The 21359-nt window shown below is 47.3% G+C and overlaps 1 protein-coding gene across 3 annotated transcripts in view; it reads left to right on the forward strand.

The window, feature by feature from the left end:
• Positions 1-21359, forward strand: part of LOC140426286 (fizzy-related protein homolog) — a 130947-nt gene that overhangs the window by 35159 nt on the left and 74429 nt on the right. For all 3 annotated transcript variants that reach the window (XM_072510853.1, XM_072510855.1, XM_072510854.1), the window contains 2 exons: positions 6632-6754; positions 10691-10754. In XM_072510853.1, the coding sequence (XP_072366954.1) occupies positions 6632-6754; positions 10691-10754 (187 nt within the window). The remainder of the gene's footprint in view (positions 1-6631; positions 6755-10690; positions 10755-21359) is intronic.

Consider the following 21359-nt stretch of genomic DNA (forward strand, 5'->3'; position numbering starts at 1 on the left):
CACCGAACCCCAGTTTGGTTTCAGAACTGGAAGATCTACAATTGACATGATCTACTTTGTCCAACGGCTGCAAGAGAAATGCCGTAAACAAAAGAGATGACTGTACATTGCTTTCATCAATCTCTCCATGGCATTCAACCACTGGAGCAGAGGCAATCTATTTAAGGATCTTCTTGGACATGCTTCTTGTAGATAGTTGCCTTTGGGATCAATCGGGCACTATGGGTACATTGCAGCTCCTGGTGGCTGGGGATTGAGGTTGGCTGTGAGGTACTGTGAGATGCCTCCTTGAAGAGATCTTTGAGGCCTTAGATGTTAACTTTCTTGCAGCACAGATTTATTGCCTTAGTTTGCTGGAGGTCTGAGATGGCAGATTAGTCAAGATTGTGATTGGTCTGGAAGTCATCGGTACCTGTCAAGCCATGGGTGATGTGGCAGGTGATCTCTGTGATCCCTTGTTCAAATCAGTCCAGTGTTTGGATCATGGGTGTTGCTATGAGGTCTTGTGCTCGCCTTAAGGGCAGAACAGGGTTTTAGTTATGGCAAGAACATGTTCTAAAATGCAGCAGCTTCTGAACCTCTAATTCAGATGAGCTGTGATGAGAGAATGCGGGGAGAAAGTTGAGAGAGAGAGATAACAAAATGCATTCATAGAACAAGTTGCCAGCCTAGCTTGCATCAAAATTAAATGCTTTAACTTGAAACCTATGATATCTGGATCTTCTGAAAAAGTTGTTGGTTAGTCAGTTGCCTGGATGGCTGGTTGTGATGCAGCGCGACACTAACAGCGTGGGTTCAATTCTTTCCCGGCTGAGGTTATCCATGAAGGCCCCGCCTTCTCAACCTTTCCTCGCCCGAGGTGTGGTGACCCTCCGGTCAAATCAACACCAGTCAGCTCTCCCTCAAAACAAAGGGGAGAGCAGCCTATGGTCCTCGGGCATATGGTAACCTTCATATGTTTTTAATCTGGAAGTACTATATTGCAATGTCAGTTCTTTTCTTTAAAAAAAGCAATCATAAACATTAATACTCTGTTTTGGAGGGTGTGTACAAGTTATTTTCCCATCAGTATGTTTGTGAATTATAGATATTTGCTTAACATAAAAATCTATTAGCCAAGGCATAATTGTACTCTATTATTGAAATGATTGTTTTCACTGAATTACTTCCCCTTAAAGCTGTTTTCATGCCTATGTCCTGCCCATCTTCATCCCCCTACATCAACATTCACACATGCAGTCTGTAACTCCCACCTGCACCCAATACCGGGCCAGACCACATCTGTTGCAAGTTTAGCACCACGCTCCCCCTCTCTTTTGATTCAGTGTGTGGAAAGGTTTTTTCATTTCAGTCACTTGACAACCTTTAGCAAGTGAGCAAGTACCAAAAGTCACTAGTGTACCAACAAGTGCCAAAGTTCACAAAGCTGGTGTCTTTAACCAATTATAACAACAACAAGAAATTATGACCATGCAGAATTTCATAAGGGCATTAAAACCACTGAACTGTGCTTCCAGTCTCTTTCCCTGCCAATCCACCTTTAGCACCTACGCACAGCCTACTTGCCTGGAAATTTGTGGCTATTGTTACTTTTTGTCTTTTTTTTTCGAAAAAAGGCGAAATTCCAGTTTAGTGCAGTTACAGAACAAGATTGGTCTGAATTGTAATATGTGGAACTGTCTATAACCTATTTTCTTTGAAACTGCTGGAGAGAAGAACATAAACTATGGGCTGGATTCTTCCACCCCGTCCGCCACAAGAGCGCCGGGGAAAAATCCATTGACCTTGGGCAGGATTCTCCAGTCGCAGGGCGGACGTGGCCGGAGAATCCTGCCCTATATTTCATTTTTGGATGAACTGGCAAAATGTTTGACCGCTCAGCATTCCTCACAATTACCATAGCAGTGGTCTCTATACACATTAACCACAAATCAAGCTTTGGATACCATAGCAATATTGAGGCTGGTCCCGGAAATACGAAATGCAATCTGAGTTTTCTTGTTGCTGTTTCTCATTCTGCAGCTTTTTTAAACAAACCATTTTAATATAAGTACAAACTTCACTTCCAGCAGCCATCCTTGGTATCAATCTGTACCATCATTGGCTGCTTTGAGCAGTCCCATTGACAACATGTAACGGCCTCATGTATTGATATCCAACTATCGTGGCAAGGGTTGAAGAGAGCTTATAAGCTTTACTGGTTACATTTTTATATTTTCTTTCGATACATGTTTTTCTTTCTGTCTGTCAGTCAGTCAATCTGGAGAGTTTTAATTTGCAGGTGGCATTTTGCATGTTTTGTTCACTATTTTCATCATCACTTTTGGACTTGTGAATTGTTTCTGAAATCACATTCCCCCCCCACCCACCACTACTTGTGGGATTTATGAGAGCATTGTTCACTGTCCCTGATTTGGATGGAGCAGGATGAGGCAAGTTGAGGCTTGTATTAATTAACATTTTGAATTGCCGGTATCTGCAGTGATGTCAGGGGAAAGGACTGAAGGAAAGGCTGGTGCATGGAAGGGAGGTGCCAATTAACAGAGCAGAGAAAAAAATAACTTTGTCTTGTGCCCAAGTCAAATTTCAGTGATTCCATATCTAAGCAAACGACTGCTGCTGTTTTTCATTTGGGACGATGCACTTGTTTGTGTCCTATGGAAACCAAGACAGGCTTTTGCTGGGCTTGAGTCAAATGGATGTATGGTGACATTGACGATCGAGAAGGTTGTTCAAAGGTTGACTGTTCTTTGTTACCTAGAATAACCTACACTTTCTAGTCAGACCTTAAATTGGCTGATCATAAATGGGTGAAAGTCCCATTGACTAAAAACATGCACTGCTGACCCTGAGATTTATTGTGGTCTGCTAATTTGAATAATAACTTGGCCCCTGTCGAAGAATCTAGCCGTCATTGGCCAGGAATGCAAAATGTGAAAGAGCTATTGGCTGGGAGCAATACTAAAATGTTTTTTTTCTTTATTCTTTCATGGGGTAATGGGCATCGCTGGCAAAGCCAGCTATTGTAGTCCATCCCTAATTGCCCTTGAATTGAGTGACATGAGAGCATTTAAGATTCAATCAGATTGCTAATGTGTAAGGTAAGGCTGACAGATTTTCTTCCCTATAGGATATTAGTGAAGCAGATGGGTTTTTATGATTCATGATTTCATGGTCATCATTAGATTTTTGATTCTAGATTTTTATTGAATTTGAATTTCACCAGCTGGAGTCTCTGGGTTACCAGTTCAGTGACAATACCACTACCATCACCTCCCTTATGTCAAACCTGTGGAATTCAATGGCGAGGCCTCAATTATGAATAATGTACATTGTTCTGGCTACATTATTTGAGTAAGGACATGGAGAGTTTATAGATAAAGTACATAAGATAATGTCAAGGATGAGGAGAGACTGGAGACATTGGGCGGGACTCTTTAGATTAGAACCATGGTTGTAATTAGTGGCTGCAAGGAGTATTACATTTACCCGACATATCATTTAGGTTTTCAGCTTTTTGTGTCTATTTGTACCAAAAGCTTTGAAGCTCCTACGATTGCAGTTCAGCTGAACCCAGAAGAAAAAGTGGGACAAAATAGAGACTATTTTGACATCTATATTTCTTGTAATAAATATCCAAAATAAAATTACATGAATTATTTGTATCAACGCGCTACGTGTAAAATGAACCATTTTTTTCATGGAGGTTGGTGTTGCTGGCAAGGCTAGCATTTATTACCCATTCCTAATTTCCCTCGACCAGGTAGGTGGTGGTGAGCTGCCTTCTTGAACCACTGCAGTCCAGTTTTGCAGTATGTGCACCCAAAAAGATGTTGGGCAGTTCCCGGATTTAGACCTGGTGACAGCGAAGAAGCTATGATATAGTTCCAAGGGTCAGGATAGTGTGTGGCTTGGAGGGGGAATTTCAGGAGGTGGTGTTCCATGCATCTGCTACCCTTGTCCTGGATTTTAGAGGTCACGGATTGGGAATGTGCTGTTGCAGGAGCTTTGGTGAGTTGCTGCAGTGCATCTTGTAGATGGTACACACTGATGTCGTGTGTGTCAGTGATGGTGAGAGTGAATATTCAAGGTGGTGGATAGGATGCCAATCAAGCAGACTGCTTTGTCCGGGATGGTATAGAGCTCTTGTGTTGTGGAACTGTACTCATCCAGGCAAGTAGAGAGTATTCCATCACAAGCCTGACTTCTGCCTTGCAGATTGTAGACAGGCTTTGGGGATTCAGGAAGTGAGTTACTCTGGGCAAAATTCCCAGCCTCTTGTAGCCACTGTATTTATATAGTTGTCCATACTCCGTTTCTGGTCAATAGTAAACCCCTAGGATGTTCACAATAAGAGGTCTTACAACACAAGCTTAAAGTCCAACAGGTTTGTTTCGAATCACTAGCTTTCGGAGCACCATAGGATGTTGCTAGTGGGGATTCAGTGATATGGTAATGCCATTGCATGTCAAGGGGCATGGTTAGATTATCTCTTGTTGAAGATGGCCATTGCCTAGCACTTTTGTCGGATGGATGTTATTTTTCAGCCCAAATATAAATATTGGACATGTACATGTAGGAGTTGTGAATGGTGCTGAACATTAGGCAGTCCTCAGTGAAACATCCCCACTTCTGACCTTATGATGGAAGGACAGACATTGATGAAGCAGCTGAAGATGGTTGGGCCTAGGTCACTACCCTGAGGAACTCCTGCAGTGAGGCTCTGGGACTGATTGAACACAAACAACCACAGCCATCTTCCTTTATACTAGTTGTGGATCCAAACTGTTTCCCCCTGATATTCCACTGACACAGTTTTGCTGGGGAACCTTGATGTAATACGTGCTCTGATGTCAAGAGCAGACACTCTCCTCACCTCTTGAATTCAGCTCTTTTGTCCATGTTTGGTCCAAGGAAGTCTGGAGCTGAGTGGCCCTGGCAGAGTTGAAGCTGAGCATCAGTGAACAGGTTATTTCTTAGTAAGTGCTTTATTGGTAGCACTGTCGGTGGCCCCATCCTTCACTTTGCTGATGACTGAGAGTAGTTTGCTGGGACATAATTTGGTGGACAGGATATAGCTGAGCTTTTTCCAAATTGCCAGGTAGATGCCAGTGGAACAGCCTGCCTAGGGGTGTGACTAGTTCTGGAGTATTAGTGCTGGAATGTTGTCAGGGCCTGTAATCTTTGCAGTATACGGTGGCTTCAGTCGTTTTTGATATCACTGGAGTGAATTGAATTGGCTGAAGACTGGCAGCTATGATGCTGGGGACCTCGGGAGGAGAATAAGATCATTTACTCGGCACTTCTGACTGAAGATTGGAGCAAATTCTTTCGCATCGTCTTTTACAATAATATGCAGGGCTCCTCCATCAGTGAGGATGGGGATATTTGTGCAGTCTCCCCGTCCAGGGAGTTGTTTAATTGCCCACCACTATTCATGGCTGACTGTGGTAGAACTGCAGAGCTTAGATCTGACCTGTTGGTTGTGGAATTGCTGAGCTCTGTCTATCGCATGCTGCTTCCACCGTTTGGCACGCGGAAAGTCCTGTGTTGTAGCTTCACCAGGTGGACATCTGGTGTTGCTCCTGCCATGTCCTCTTGCACTCTTCATTGAACCAGGGTTGATACCCTGGCTTGGTGGTAATGGTAGAGTGGAGTTATGCCAGGCCATGAGGTTACGGATTGTGGTTGAGTACAATTCTGCTGCTAATGTCTCACAGCACCTCATGGCTGCCCAGTTTTATTTGCCAGATCTGTTCAAAACCTATCCCGTTTAGCACCGTGCTAGTGCCAAACAGCATGATGGAGGGCATGCACCATGTGCAGGTGGGACTTCCATTTCCACAAGGACCATGCAGTGGTCACTTCAATGCTATCATGGACCGATGTTTCTGCAACTGGTATATTTATGAGGATGAAGTCAAGTAGGTTTTTCTGTCCATGTTGATTTCCTCACCATGTGTTGCAGACCCAGTCTCGCAGCTATGTTGTTCAGGGCTCAGTCAGTAGTGGAGTCACTTTTGGTGATAGACACGGAGCTCCTCCACTCGAGTACATTCCATGCCTTTGCCATCCTCTGTGCTTCTTCCAGAGGAATACTGACGCATCAGCTGAGGGGAGGGGGAAATTCAAAGATCATTGCTCTGGGCCTGGAGCCACGTGTCAGGCAGACCAAGTAAAGACAGCAGAAAGGATATTAGCAAAATAAATGGTTATTAAAACAATCAATAATTATTTCATTACTGACTAGCTTTTAAATTCACATTTAAGAATTGAATTTAAATTCCACTAGCTGCCATGAAATGATTTGAACCCATGTCCCCAGCACATTACCTGGGCTTCTGGATTGCTAGTCCAGTGACATTACCACTAAACTGCTACCTTCTCATACATAAGTGAGTAGGCCATAAGTACTGTTGCATCTGAAGGTCTAAGTAATTATTGGAAGAGTTTGGTAAATGTCTTTAAGCTGATAGTTAATGCTAACTGGATCCAATAATTTTGCTGATCATTATGCAATGGCTCACTGATACTTTAGTTCTGTCTGTAACACTCCAGATTTGAAGCATTTTGAGATGATTTCAATTTTTTTTCAACCTTCTGCTGATGTGAGCATGTTTATTTTTCGCAGTCTGCCTTGAGCACACGACCCGTGACCTCAAACTCTCCAGCAACCGTTCCTCGCAAGACAGGGGACCGGTTTATCCCAACCAGGGCAAGTTCCAACTGGAGCATCAATTTTCACACAATAAATGTAAGAGAATGATGATATTGTTGTTTATTTTAAAATGTAACCGTGATTGAAACAGCATAAGTGATCTCAGTTAATCCGACAGACGCTATGATTAGTCCATCCCATTGGCAGGGTTTTCAGGTCCCGCTGAAGGCGAACTCCGCAAGTGGGTTCCCTGGCGGCGAGGCAGGTGAGCCGTGCAAAACGCCATAGATGTCGGTGGGACCGCAAGATCTTGCCAGCAGCCAATGACTAGCTGCCTCAGCCATGGGAAAACGAGCAACAGTTGGGCGGGGGTGGTGATGGGGGAGAAATCTGGAAAATCCTGGCCTGTGTCAGCTGATGATTAGGGTCCCTTGCTTATAAATGTTTAAATTATTATTTTCCGAGAAACTTTATGGAGATTGTTGACGGACTGACCTCCTTGAGCTGGTTTGTAAATCCAGCCTGGCCAGTCCCTATTGGCTGTGACAATTGTTGGTGAAACAAACCTGGAAACTCAACCTGCACCAAATGGGCACAAAAGCTTCCCCAATTCAGCAAAAAAAAAGACAGTAAATTAGAAATCTTACTGTGGTCATAAGGTTAACTTATTTCTCCATCTCATGTTCACTGTGCTTCAGTGTAGCTTTCTACTTGTGCGGGGTTGTGTGGTGGGGGTTCAGAAAATGGCAAGTCTTAGTTTTTTAGTTGTGTCGCTCTGCAGAAGTCTAAGTCTCGGATCTGCTGACTGGCAATGTGCATTCGATATATATTATTGTGGCAAGTGCCTGTAATTGGCATAAAATGGCAAGCAGATGAATACTATGCAAATATAGGAAATGGAAACATTCGCGCCAGTGTCATATTAGGGGTTTAAAGTCTGCCTGCTGAGGGCCCACCAATAACACAGCCTTGGGCAATCCTCGTTTTTATTTGAAAGAACAGAGTTTTGTTTTAGTTGGCGACATTTAATTTTGTGAGAATTTTCAATTAACATTGTAAAATAGTTGAGAAATTCTGATGATTGCCTCACAATTCAAGCGTCATCACTTCTTTGAAACTTTTTGTACATTGTGTTGCAAAAGTTGCTGCAGGGACTGATTCATTGCAAGTCATTTATGTTGCTGAATATTTTGACCATGGCAAGGGAGGAAATAGGAGCAAATCGGTCCTGTCACTCATTCTAAAAACACCAGTGAATGGACAACAATAATAATCTTTTATTGTCACAAGTATGAAGTTACTGTGAAAAGCCTCTAGTCGCCACATTCCGGCGCCTGTTTGGGTAAGCCGTTACGGGAATTGAACCCGCGCTGCAGGCGTGGTTCGGCATTACAAACCAGCTGTCTAGCCCACTGAGCTAAACCGACCCATAAGCATTCATAGTCACTGTTCATGAACTCATTTGATCCCTTAACTTGAATCACAACCTTGCAACAAACGTCTTCTGCTACCTCTTAGCAATAATGCGTTGGCATTAACTGTATAATGTTAACATTTTGACTCAGTTTGCATTGTATGGGGAGTGAGTCCGACAGACGCTATGATTAGTCCATCCCATTGGTATTGTATGGGGAATATGTAGACAGTCCAACTAGGGAAGGGGCGGTACTGGACCTGGTATTGGGGAATGAGCCCGGCCAGGTGGTAGAAGTTTCAGTAGGGGAGCATTTCGGGAACAGTGACCACAATTCAGTAAGTTTTAAACTGCTGGTGGACAAGGATAAGAGTGGTCCTAGGATGAATGTGCTAAATTGGGGGAAGGCTAATTATAACAATATTAGGCGGGAACTGAAGAACCTAGATTGGGGCGGATGTTTGAGGGCAAATCAACATCTGACATGTGGGAGGCTTTCAAGTGTCAGTTGAAAGGAATTCAGCATGTTCCTGTGAGGGAGAAGGATAAATACGGCAATTTTCGGGAACCTTGGCTAACGAGAGATATTGTAGGCCTCGTCAAAAAGAAAAAGGAGGCATTTGTCAGGGCTAAAAGGCTGGGAACAGACGAAGCCTGTGTGGAATATAAGGAAAGTAGGAAGGAACTTAAGCAAGGAGTCAGGAGGGCTAGAAGGGGTCACAAAAAGTCATTGGCAAATAGGGTTAAGGAAAATCCCAAGGCTTTTTACATGTACATAAAAAGCAAGAGGGTAGCCAGGGAAAGGGTTGGCCCACTGAAGGATAGGCAAGGGAATCTGTGTGGAGCCAGAAGAAATGGGTGAGGTACTAAATTAATACTTTGCATCAGTATTCACCAAAGAGAAGGAATTGGTAGATGTTATGTCTGGAGAAGGGTGTGTAGATAGCCTGGGTCACATTGAGATCCAAAAAGACGAGGTGTTGGGTGTCTTAAAAAATATTAAGGTAGATAAGTCCCCAGGGCCTGATGGGATCTACCCCAGAATACTGAAGGAGGCTGGAGAGGAAATTGCTGAGGCCTTGACCGAAATCTTTGGATCCTCACTGTCTTCAGGTGATGTCCCGGAGGACTGGAGAATAGCCAATGTTGTTCCTCTGTTTAAGAAGGGTAGCAAGGATAATCAAGGGAACTACAGGCCGGTAAGCCTTACTTCAGTGGTAGAGAAATTACTGGAGAGAATTCTTCGAGACAGGATCTACTCCCATTTGGAAGCAAATGGACGTATTAGTGAGAGGCAGCATGGTTTTGTGAAGGGGAGGTCGTGTCTCACTAACTTGATAGAGTTTTTCGAGGAGGTCACAAAGATGATTGATGCAGGTAGGGCAGTGGATGTTGTCTATATGGACTTCAGTAAGGCCTTTGACAAGGTCCCTCATGGTAGACTAGTACAAAAGGTGAAGTCACACGGGATCAGGGGTGAGCTGGCAAGGTGGATACAGAACTGGCTAGGTCATAGAAGGCAGAGAGTAGCAATGGAAGGATGCTTTTCTAATTGGAGGGCTGTGACCAGTGGTGTTCCACAGGGATCAGTGCTGGGACCTTTGCTGTTTGTAGTATATATAAATGATTTGGAGGAAAATGTAACTGGTCTGATTAGTAAGTTTGCAGACGACCCAAAGGCTGGTGGAATTGCGGATAGTGATGAGGACTGTCAGAGGATACAGCAGGATTTAGATTGTTTGGAGACTTGGGCGGAGAGATGGCAGATGGAGTTTAATCCTGACAAATGTGAGGTAATGCATTTTGGAAGGTCTAATGCAGGTAGGGAATATACAGTGAATGGTAGAACCCTCAAGAGTACTGAAAGTCATAGAGATCTAGGAGTACAGGTCCACAGGTCACTGAAAGGGGCAACACAGGTTGAGAAGGTAGCCAAGAAGGCATACGGCATGCTTGCCTTCATTGGCTGGGGCATTGAGTATAAGAATTGGCAAGTCATGTTGCAGCTGTATAGAACCTTGGTTAGGCCACACTTGGAGTATAGTGTTCAATTCTGGTCACCACACTACCAGAAGGATGTGGAGACTTTAGAGAGGGTGCAGAAGAGATTTACCAGGATGTTGCCTGGTATGGAGGTTATTAGCTATGAGGAGCGGTTGAATAAACTAGGTTTGTTCTCACTGGAACGAAGGAGGTTGAGGGGGCGACCTGATAGAAGACTCCAAAATTATGAGGGGCATAGACAGAGTGGATAGTCAGAGGCTTTTCCCCGGGGTAGAGGGGTCAATTACTAGGGGGCATAGGTTTAAGGTGAGAGGGGCAAGGTTTAGAGTAGATGTACGAGGCAAGTTTTTTACGCAGAGGGTAGTGGGTGCCTGGAACTCGCTACCGGAGGAGGTGGTGGAAGCAGGGACGATAGTGACATTTAAGGGGCATCTTGACAAATACATGAATAGGATGGGAATAGAGGGATACGGACCCAGGAAGTGTAGAAGATTGTAGTTTAGTCGGGCAGCATGGTCGGCACGGGCTTGGAGGGCCGAAGGGCCTGTTCCTGTGCTGTACATTTCTTTGTTCTTTGAGGATTTTCATTTTGCTGTATTCTTGCCCTTTAACAGGAAAATGGAAAGTCCCCCAACCAGAATCGAAAAACAAAGGAAGCAAATTCTGACAATGGGAAAGGTACAGTACGTCTACCTTGTCTTCGCTGAGGAATTTCAGTATTGTGTTTTAAAATTTTTACACTGGATATTTGTTTGGGTTCAGTGTCAATCCACACACCTAGGGCGCGATTCTCCACTCCCACGCCTGTTGGGAGAATCGCGTGGGCCGCCGAAATTTCCGGGGCCGCCGGTCCGACGCCCTCCCGCGATTCTCCAGAGCGGCGGGAACGGGCCAGTCGAGTTTCGTGGGCCGCAGGCCGGAGAATCGCCGGAGATACCCAAAATGGCGATTCTCCGGCACCCCTGTGATTCTGAGGGCCGGATGGGCCGATTGGCCAGGCCAAAACTGCGGGTTCCCCCCAGCGCCGTCCACACCTGGTCGCTACAGTCGTGGGCGGTGCGTGAACGCTGAGGGGGCGGCCTGTGGGGGGGGGGGGGGGGGGGAGCGAGGGGGGATCCTGCACCGGGGGGTACCTTAAATGTGGGGTGGCCCGCGATCGGTGCTCACCGATCGTCGGGCCGTCCTCTCTGAAGGAGGACCTCCTTCCTTCCGCCGCCCCGCAAGATCCGCCCCCCATCTTCTTGCGGGGCGGATGTGGACAGGACGGCAACCACGCATGCGCGGGTTGGCGCCGGCCAACCCGCGCATGCGCGGATGACGTCCGTTATGTGGCGCCGGCCGCGTCATCTAATCGGCGCCGCTTTTACGCAGGCAACAAGGTAGATGACGCGGCCCCGATACTGGCCCATTGTCAGGGCCTGAATTGGTCGCGACCGGGGCCGTTCCGCGCCGTTCACGGCGTTCACGACGGCGCGGCCACTTCGGCGTGGGAGTGGAGAATCCCGCCCCTAGAGAGCCCTTCTTACTGGACTCTGGCTGACTCAAATATATTACATATCATTATATAAACTCCTCGACTTTGGAAGCTGGAAGGACAGTCCATGATTATTGAAAATGCAGTATTTGTCCAGCTAGCTATTGTTGACAACACTGGATTGGGTGACCCATTACCCCATTGATCCTGTATTGAGCAGATAATATCATGTCGAGCCGACTTTTGAATAACAAGAACACATCATAAATGCATATTAATATTTTCTGCAAAGCATTTGAGTGTATATTCTCTGCAACATGTTGGGGGGGGGGGGTGTATCAGCTAACAATGATTGGCTTTAGCTCAGTGTGTGCTGTGACCAGCAAGAATAAATTCCAATAAACCATCATGGACCTATTTCACTTAAGTCACAGTTGTATTTTACTGGACCGTTAATAACAGTTTTTTGGGGGTGGAGGTGGCCCCGAGTCCAGAGGTAGCAATATTTCAGGTGTCGGAAGACCCAGGAGTCCAGGGCGTGAGAGAGGCCGATGTTTTGGCCTTTGCCTCCATGATAGCCCGGAGATGGATTTTGCTCCGACGGCGGGACTCTGAGCCGCCGAAAGCAGGGGTGTGAGTGAGTGACCTTTTGGAATTCCTGAGGCTGAAGTAGGTCAAGTTCATCTTGAGGGAGTCGGTCAAGGAGTTCACTCGGAGGTGGAAGCCGTTTATTTATTTCTTTAAGGAGATTTGAGGGGAAAGTGGGGGAGGAATGGGGGCTTAAGGGTTAAAATGGGGAAGGCGGAATGGGAGAAGTGGGTGGTATTAGGGGCGCAGGAGGGAGTGGGTCTTGGTTGTTTTTAATATTGTTAGGTTGTTCTACTTTATGTTTGTTTGCATGAAAATGTCTTGAATAAAATAATTTTTTAAATAAACAGTTTTTTGGGCATGTAATACCAGGCGCACGATTCCCTCCATGTGCTGGTTTTAACAAAATCCTCTTCAGGAGTGGGCTATAGGCGGCATGGTGGCACAGTGGTTAGCATTGCTGCCTCACAGCGCCAGGGACCCGGTCCAATTCCTGCCTGGGTGAATGTCTGTGTGGAGTTTGCACGCTCTCCCAGTGTCTGCGTGGGTTTCCTCCGGGTGCTCCAGTTTCCTCACACAGTTCAAAGGTGTTCAGGTTAGGTGGATTGATGGCCATGCTAAATTGCCCCTTGATGTGCAGGTTAGGGGCTATGGGGATAGGGTGGCAGGACAGGGGACTTTAAATGGGTAGCTCATTCAAAAGGGACGGTGCAGATTCGATGGGCCAAATGGCCTCCTTCTACATTGTAGGGATTCTATGATATATGGTGTATGTAGGAGCATTTCTGCCTTGACAATTAATTGTTTTCAGAAAGTGGATTGCTTAAATCTTGTTCTATAATACAGTTTAGTGCCCCAGTTGTAGAGAACTTGACCCAATTGGTATAAGCTTTACCGGATTTATACATCCATGATTGAGATTTTCCAATGGCCGTTGTTTGCAACTGGCCTGCACAAGAGAAAAATGGTGGTGTCATGATATCCATATTAACATATCATGGTGCAATCACACACACACACTGATGGACAGGTAGTTGGACCAACAAACACACACACATCGCAGCCAATCATCAGTGAGAGCACGCGCACTATAAAACAGGGAACACCACAGTTTCCGCTCATTCTACCAGGAGATAGCTCAGAGCACAGAGCTCACAGCGTGCCACTCAGACATACACCATGTGCTGAGTGCCTCACCAAGATAGTGCTAGGGCTGGGTCCACAGGTTAGCTGGTGAAGTACGAACCACAGCCAGAAGTTAATAGTTATTATTGCACAGAATAATAAAACAGAGTTGTACCATCTACAGCCGTGTTGGTTCATTTGTGTATCGGAACATCCAACACGACAGGTGGCAAAATGCTTTGTAAAAGCAACTTATGTTTTGGTTATCATTGTGTCCTTGGGCAGTTATAGCTCAATCAAATAAGGTGACTGAAAATTCCAGAGAATTGAACAGTGTACAGAAGTTCAATATGCAGTCTCTGCATTTTGGACACTGACTGTTACTGCCACAGGAAGGTGAATTCTTCAGGAAATTTTCACCTGCGTTATATCTTCCTCGACTTGCGCTGGTTCTGTTTTTCAAATAGTAAAGTTCTTTTCAGAATTCATATTAGTCCAATATTGAATGGTATAGAAACGACTAACTTTAGGTTTAAAGCGAACATTGGTTAAACTGCAGAGTTGGAGTATGTATCTTCCACTGCTTTCTATTCAAAGTTATCTGCTTTTGTCCTGTAAGCTAGTTGACACATTGTCAGACACTGATAAAGGAATGTCTCAAATATTCACATTTCTTGATTAGAATGTTACAATGCAGAAACAAGCCACTTTCTGTAGCAAGGCCTTCACAAGAATTCTAATGCCCACTCCTCTGCTTGCTTCCTCCACCTTTAACATTTAATTTTGAATGCAAATGCTGAATATTCTTTTTTCTTCAAATTTCCTGCCAACCATAATTTGTGGCAGAACATTCCACGTTCTAACCACCTCTGTGTAAAGACATTTTTACACCTTCCCTCTTTAATTATTTTATATTTATCATGGGAGCAGGTATCGGCTATTTGGCCCTTTGAGCCGGCGCCACCATTTATTTTGATCATGACTGGCCATCCAACTCAGTGACCTGTTGCCGCCTCTTTCCCACCCCCCCCTCCCCCCATATCCTTTGACCCCTTTAGCCCCAAGAGCTACATCTAACTCCTTCTTGAAAACATACAATGTTTTGGCTTCAACTGTTGTCTGTGGTAGCAAATTCCACAGGTACACCACTCTGGGTGAAGGCATTTCTTCTCATCTCAGTCTTAAATGGCCTACCACTTATCATCAGACAGTGACCCCTCATTCTGTACTCCCCCCACCATCGGAAACATCCTTCCTGCATCTAGCCCTGTGAGAATTTTATAGGTTCCTGAGACACAACCCCCCCCCTCCCCATTCTTCCAAACTCCAGCAAATATAATCCTAACCGACTTAACCTCTCCTCATACGTCAGTCCCACCATCCTAGGAATCAGTCTGGTAAGTCATCCCTGACTCCCTCTTGAGCAAGAACACCCTTCCACAGATAAGGAGGCCAAAACAGCCCACAATATTCCAGGTATGGTCCCACCAAGGCCCTGTATAATTGCAGCAAGACATTCCTGCTTCTGTACTCTAATCCTCTCACTAAGAAGGCTAACTAATGGACATCAATTCAGTCGAGACGCTGAGTAGTAGTGAACCGATGCTTTAATAGACTAAAAGTGTGCCAACCTGTAGCTCCTCCCGCACTGCAAGACTGCCCCAGATCGACGGGCTTTATACCTCCTCAGAGGGGCGGAGCCACAGGCAGAGCCAACAGCAGCACCAATGACAACATTCCAACAGCACAACAGCAACAACCAATAACAGAACAGCAATAACAGTAAGTATATACAACAGTGGAGATAATGAGAGTACTAGAACAGTAGAACAATAGTGAACATATATACAACAGCCTTACACAGCCATACGTGGCTCACCACATTCACCCCCCATTAAGAAAATAGTCCGGCAGGGGTGAAGCGGACTCACCAGTTCAGTCTCACAGGAGGATGAATTGTTCGCTGCGAACGCCTCAGCTCCGGCTGCGGCGAGGACACTGGCATCGAGACCTTCGGCTCCGGGAGCACATCGTCCGCACAACATTGTCCCGGATAGGGTGACGACACAGAGGCCGGGCTAAAGGACCCTGTGGGAGATGTTGGTGAAGGTGTGGGTGGGTAGGTGAGTGGGGAAGTGGCTGGGAAGGGCGCGGTGATAACCATAGAATTTACAGTGCAGAAGGAGGCCATTCGGCCCATCGAGTCTGCACCGGCTCTTGGAAAGAGCACCGTACCCAAGGTCAACACCTCCACCCTATCCCCATAACCCAGTAACCTCACCCAACACTAAGGGCAATTTTGGACACTAAGATCAATTTATCATGGCCAATCCACCTAACCTGCACATCTTTGGACTGTGGGAGGAAACCGGAGCACCCGGAGGAAACCCACGCACACACGGGGAGGATGTGCAGACTCCGCACAGACAGTGACCCAAGCTGGTATCGAACCTGGGACCCTGGAGCTGTGAAGCAATTGTGCTATCCACAATGCTACCGTGCTGCCCTAATGGGCGCGGGGGTGGGCGCGGGGATAACCGCGGGAGCCAGGTCCCGGAGGGAGACTGTCTCCTGTCGTCCATCGCGGTGTGCCACATACGCGTACTGAGGGTTCGCTTGGAGAAGCTGAACCCGCTCGACCAGGGGTTTGGCCTTGTGGCTCCTTGAGTGTTTCCGTAGGAGGACCGGCACAGGTTTCGTTAACCTGGCCGGGAGCGAGATCGATGTCGTGGGAAAGACAAATAGACAGTTGTGAGGGGTCTCGTTTGTGGCAGTACACAGAAGTGACCGGATGGAGTGGAGCACGTCAGGGAGGACCTCCTGCCAGCGGGAGACTGGGAGAATTCTAGACCGTAGGGCCAGAAGGACGGCCTTCCAGACCGTAGCATTCTCCCTCTCCAGCTGCCCGTTCCCCCGGGGGTTGTAGCTGGTAGTCCTGCTCGAGGCGACGCCCTTACTGAGCAGGTACTGACGCAGCTCATCACTCATAAAAGAGGAGCCCCGATCGCTATGTATATAGGCGGGGAAACCAAACAGGGAGACAATGCTGCGCAGGGCCTTGATGACAGGGGCAGAGGACATATCAGGACAAGGGATTGCAAATGGGAAGTGGGAGTACTCCTCAACAATGTTGAGAAAGTACACATTACCGTCAGTGGAGGGGAGTGGCCCTTTGAAGTCCATGCTGAGGTGTTCAAAAAGGCAGGAGGCCTTCACCAGGTAAGTCTTGTCCGTCCGATAGAAGTGCGGTTTGCACTCTGCACAGATTTGGCAATCCCTGGTCACAGCCCTGACATCCTCAGTGGAGTAGGGCAGGTTGCAGGCCTTGACGAAGTGAAGAAGCCGGGTGACCTCCGGGTGACAGAGGTCATTGTGGGTGGCCAGTAACCGGTCTGTCCCAGCGCTGCCGCATATACCGCGGGACAGGGCATCTGGGGGCTCATTGAGCTTCCCAGGGTGATACAAGATGTCGTAGTTATAGGTGGAGAGCTCGATTCTCCACCGCAAAATCTTGTCGTTCTTCATCTTGCCCCGCTGTGTGTTATTAAACATGAAGGCCACTGACCGTTGGTCTGTGAGGAGAGTGAATCTCCTGCCGGCCAGGTAATGCCTCCAGTGTCGCACAGCTTCCACAATGGCTTGTGAAAAAAAGGCGACTGGCCTTCCTGCCTGGTTGAGGGTAGCGGCCAGGGCAAAGTCAGACGCATCGCTCTCAAATGCAAAGGAAGGGATTCATCCACAGCGTGCATTGTGGCCTTGGCAATGTCAGCTCTGATGCGGTTGAAAGTCAAGCGGGCCTCAGCCGTCCGGGGAAAAATGGTGGACTTAATGAGTGGGCGGGCCTTGTCCGCGTAGTTGGGGACCCACTGGGCATAATACAAGAAAAACCCCAGGCATCGTTTCAGGGTCTTGGGGCAGTGGGGAAGGGGGAGCTGGAGAAGGGGGCGCATGGGGTCGGGCTTAGGACACCGTTTTCCACGACATAGCCAAGATTGGCTAGGCGGGTTGTGCGAAAAACGCATTTTTCCTTATTGTAGGTTACATTAAGGAGTCGGGCGGTGCGGAGGAATTTGTCTAGGTTCGCGTCATGGTCCTGCAGGTCATGGCCGCAGATGGTGACATTATCCAAGTATGGGAACGTGGCCCGCAGCCCATACTGGTCCACCATTCGGTCCATTGTTCGTTGGAAGACCGAAACCCCGTTGGTGACGCCAAAGGGGACCCGGAGGAAATGGAAGAGACGGCCATCTGCCTCGAAGGCAGTGTACTGGCGGTCTTCCGGCCGGATAGGGAGCTGGTGGTACGCGGACTTCAAGTCTACCGTAGAGAAGATTCGATACTGCACAATCTGATTGACCATGTCAGATATGCACGGGAGGGGGTACGCATCGAGCTACGTGTACCAGTTGATCGTCTGACTGTAGTCGACTACCATCCGGTTCTTCTCCTCTTGACGACCACCACTTGCGCTCTCCAGGGGCTGTTACTAGCCTCGATGATCCCTTCTTCCAGGAGCCGCTGAACCTCTGACCTGATGAAGGCCCTGTCCTGAGCACTGTACTGTCTGCTCCGGGTGGCGACGGGCTTACAGTCTGGAGTGAGGTTCGCGAAGTGCGAGGGAGGGACGACTTTCAAGGTCGCGAGGCTGCAGATTGTGAGAGGGGGCAGGGGTCCCCCGAATTTTAGAGTTAGGCTTCTAAGGCTGCACTGGAAATCTAACCCGAGCAGGAGGGGAGCGCTGAGATGAGGAAGGACGTAGAGCTTAAAGTTAGTGTACTCCTCGCCTTGTATTGACAGGTTTGCGACGCAATACCTCCGGATCTGCACGGAGTCCGAACCGGAGGCGAGGGATATAGTCTGCGAGACAGGGAGGACCCAGAGGGAGCAGCGCCTTACCATATCCGGGTGGACGAAACTATCTGTGCTCCCGGAGTCGAAGAGACAGGACGCCTCCTGCCCGTTGAGTTTGACGGCCATCATAGAATTCCGCATGTGGTAAGGCCAGGACTGGTCGAGCTGGACCAAGCTGAGGTAATGCAGAGGACTATCTGTGGCAGCAGCGTGATCACAACATGGCGTCGTCGACGATGTCGGGCAAGATGGCGCCCCCCACGGGTCGCACGTGGCGGGCCGCGTCAACAACAACGGCCAATATGGCGGCCCCCACGGGTCGCACGGGGCGGATGACGCGTCGGATGGGGCCGGCCCGGCAGGCACAATGCCACGTTGCGAGGTCTGTGAGCCTCAGGCTGGCCCTGACAGGCTTTTGATTTTGGGGCTTTAGAGCGGCTCAGACATACCTTCGCAAAATTACCTTTCTTGCCACACTCATTACTCACAGCGCTGCGTGCTGGGCAGCACTGCCGGAGATGGTGGCCCTGCCCAAAGGAATAACAGCAAGGTCCTCCAGAGCTGGCCGGCAGCCGTGCGGCGCAGGAGTGAGGTACGCCTGGGTCGGGTGATGGCTTCGCCTCTGATGTCCCCGAGGATGCCGCGTGGTTGGACGGGAAGGCCTTGAGGCTCTGGGAAGCCACTTCTATTGAGGTAGCCAGCTTCACTGTCGCTCCGAGGTCGAGAGCCCCTTTTCGAGGAGGCGCTGCCAGATATAGCTGGACCGGACTCCAGCCACATAAGTGTCCCGAATCATTAGCTCCAAATGCTCCGATGCAGAGACCGTCTGGCAGTTACAACTGCAGGCGAGTACCCTCAATTCACGAAGATATTCTGCGAGCGACTCACACTGGCGCTGATGCCGCGTGGTCAGGAGGTGTCGAACAAGGACCTCGTTGACCGGCCTCACAAACTGTTCCTTGAGTATGTCTACAGCCTCCGTATACGAGGCTGCGTCCCTGATTAACTGGAAGATCCTGTGGCTCACCCGGGCGTTGAGACGCTGTTTGAGTGCCGGGGAAACCACAGCAGTCAAGGAGTCGAGGTAGGCCTCAAAGCAACTGAGCCAATGCTCAAAGATAGCCAGCGCTTCAGCGGCCTGCGGGTCCAGTTCGAGACGTTCAGGTTTGAGGGCAGCATCCATTATCAAAATAAACTTTTAGTCTATTAAATTGATGGACATTAATTCAGTCGAGACGCTGAGTAGTAGTGAACCGATGCTTTAATAGACTAACAATGTGCCAACCTGTAGCTCTTCCCACACTGCAAGACTGCCCCAGATCGACGGGCTTTATACCTCCTCAGAGGGGCGGAGCCAACAGCAGCACCAATGACAACATTCCAACAGTACAACAGCAACAACCAATAACAGAACAGCAATAACAGTAAGTATATACAACAGTGGAGATAATGATAGTACTAGCACAGTAGAACAATAGTGAACATACATACATACAACAGCCTTACGTAGCCATACGTGGCTCACCACACTAACATACCATTTGTCTTCCTTACCGCCCATTGCATCTGCATGCTTGCTTTTAGTGACTGATATACAAGGACACCCAGGTATTATTGCGCATTCCCGTCTCTCAATCTCTAACCATTCGGATAATAATCTACCTTCTTGATTTTGTTATCAAAGTGGATGTCGGTCCGAAACCCCAAAAATGACCTCTAGGGCAATATTTTGCAAATTTTTTTTCCCGGGACCCAGTTTTACCAACCGGCCGACCCACACCGGCCGGCCGCCACAACACACTATTATTGCTTACCTTTAATGCGACAATAAGCCTGCTTGGTCCTTACAATCTCACTTGCTCTGTCATTCAATGTTACATTTCTGCTAAGGACTTCAGTTGATTTCATAGATTTCATAGAATTTACAGTGCCGAAAGAGGCAATCTCCACACAGACAGTCACCCAAGACTGGAATGGAGGACATTCTTGGGTGACCGCTGCTCTGACCACACTCAAGAAGCTGGACACCATTCAGGACAAAGCAGCCCGTTTGATTGCTCCTGCTTCCACAAACATTCAATCCCTCCACCACCGACGAACAGTGGCTGCCGTGTGTACCGTCTACAAGGTGCACAACAGGAACTCACCAAGGCTCCTAAGGCAGCACCTGTGACTGTGTTCCTCCACACTTTACTAATAAATAAAAGTTACTTGTCCTTTGAGCCAGGGTTCCATTCTGGGATCTTTCGGTCCAATTATAACACTAGCTGGGATCGTAACATCATGAAGATTTGAAGGCACTGGTCAGAACAGTGAGTTCTTTCAGTGTTCGGTTACATTTTCATGCCCATAACCAAAAATCTAAAATACTTATTAACATCCATTCAGCTCATTGCTGTGTATGGGACCTTGTTGTACACAAAATAATTGCTATCATGACAGTGCTGCGTAATTTAATTAAATGTATGAGATTTCTTAGGATATTTCTGGTCGATGTAGTAAGAACTATATTATCTGGCCATCCCTCCGCACAGTTTCAACAAACTTGAATGTCTGAGGAGATTTTCTTTTGTGCGGCAATCTCTCGTGTTCTAACCTCCCCAGCCCATATTCATTTCACTTGTACTTCAAGTGACATAGTTTGCAACCATTATTTTAGTTAAATGTTCAGCCTGTGCTGCTGGATTCTATGTCACCTTCTCTTTCTCTCCTTTAGCTTTGGTCAATTGTTTCCAGAATTTTGACTACAGGCTGCTTCCAATTTCATCTCTGTACATCCCATTAGCTCGCTGTTTTAAGGCTTTGGGAACACTGCATGTTTGTATTGCTGGCTAATGTCAGATTTTCCTCTCTGAGAATGCTTTTCTTGGGAAAATTATCTATTCTCCCAGAAATTATTCTGCTGTTTCTTGGTAATTAATCTATATCTAGTGGAGTCCAAGGTACTGATCTGTCTCTTCTCCCCTTAGCTGCAGAACAGTGAAAACTCTGCGTTAATGGCCTGGATTTTGCAGTCAGCACAAACCACTGACCTTGGAAGGTGGTGGCGGGGGGGAGAAACTGAATGCTAACAGCATTCACAGAGGCCCCTTTAAATCCTCAAGTTTTTTTTCTCTATTGTACACCACTGTACTTCCCTAGCATTGTACATAGTTATATAATAGTTGTGTGTAACGTGGCCCTGTAATCCTGTGTATTGTACTGTAGCTCTGTAGAGGTTCGGTCACCTGTATGTAACCTGACCT

This window comes from Scyliorhinus torazame, chromosome 7 (genome assembly GCF_047496885.1).
Source record: "Scyliorhinus torazame isolate Kashiwa2021f chromosome 7, sScyTor2.1, whole genome shotgun sequence".
Taxonomy (NCBI): Eukaryota; Metazoa; Chordata; class Chondrichthyes; order Carcharhiniformes; family Scyliorhinidae; genus Scyliorhinus; species Scyliorhinus torazame.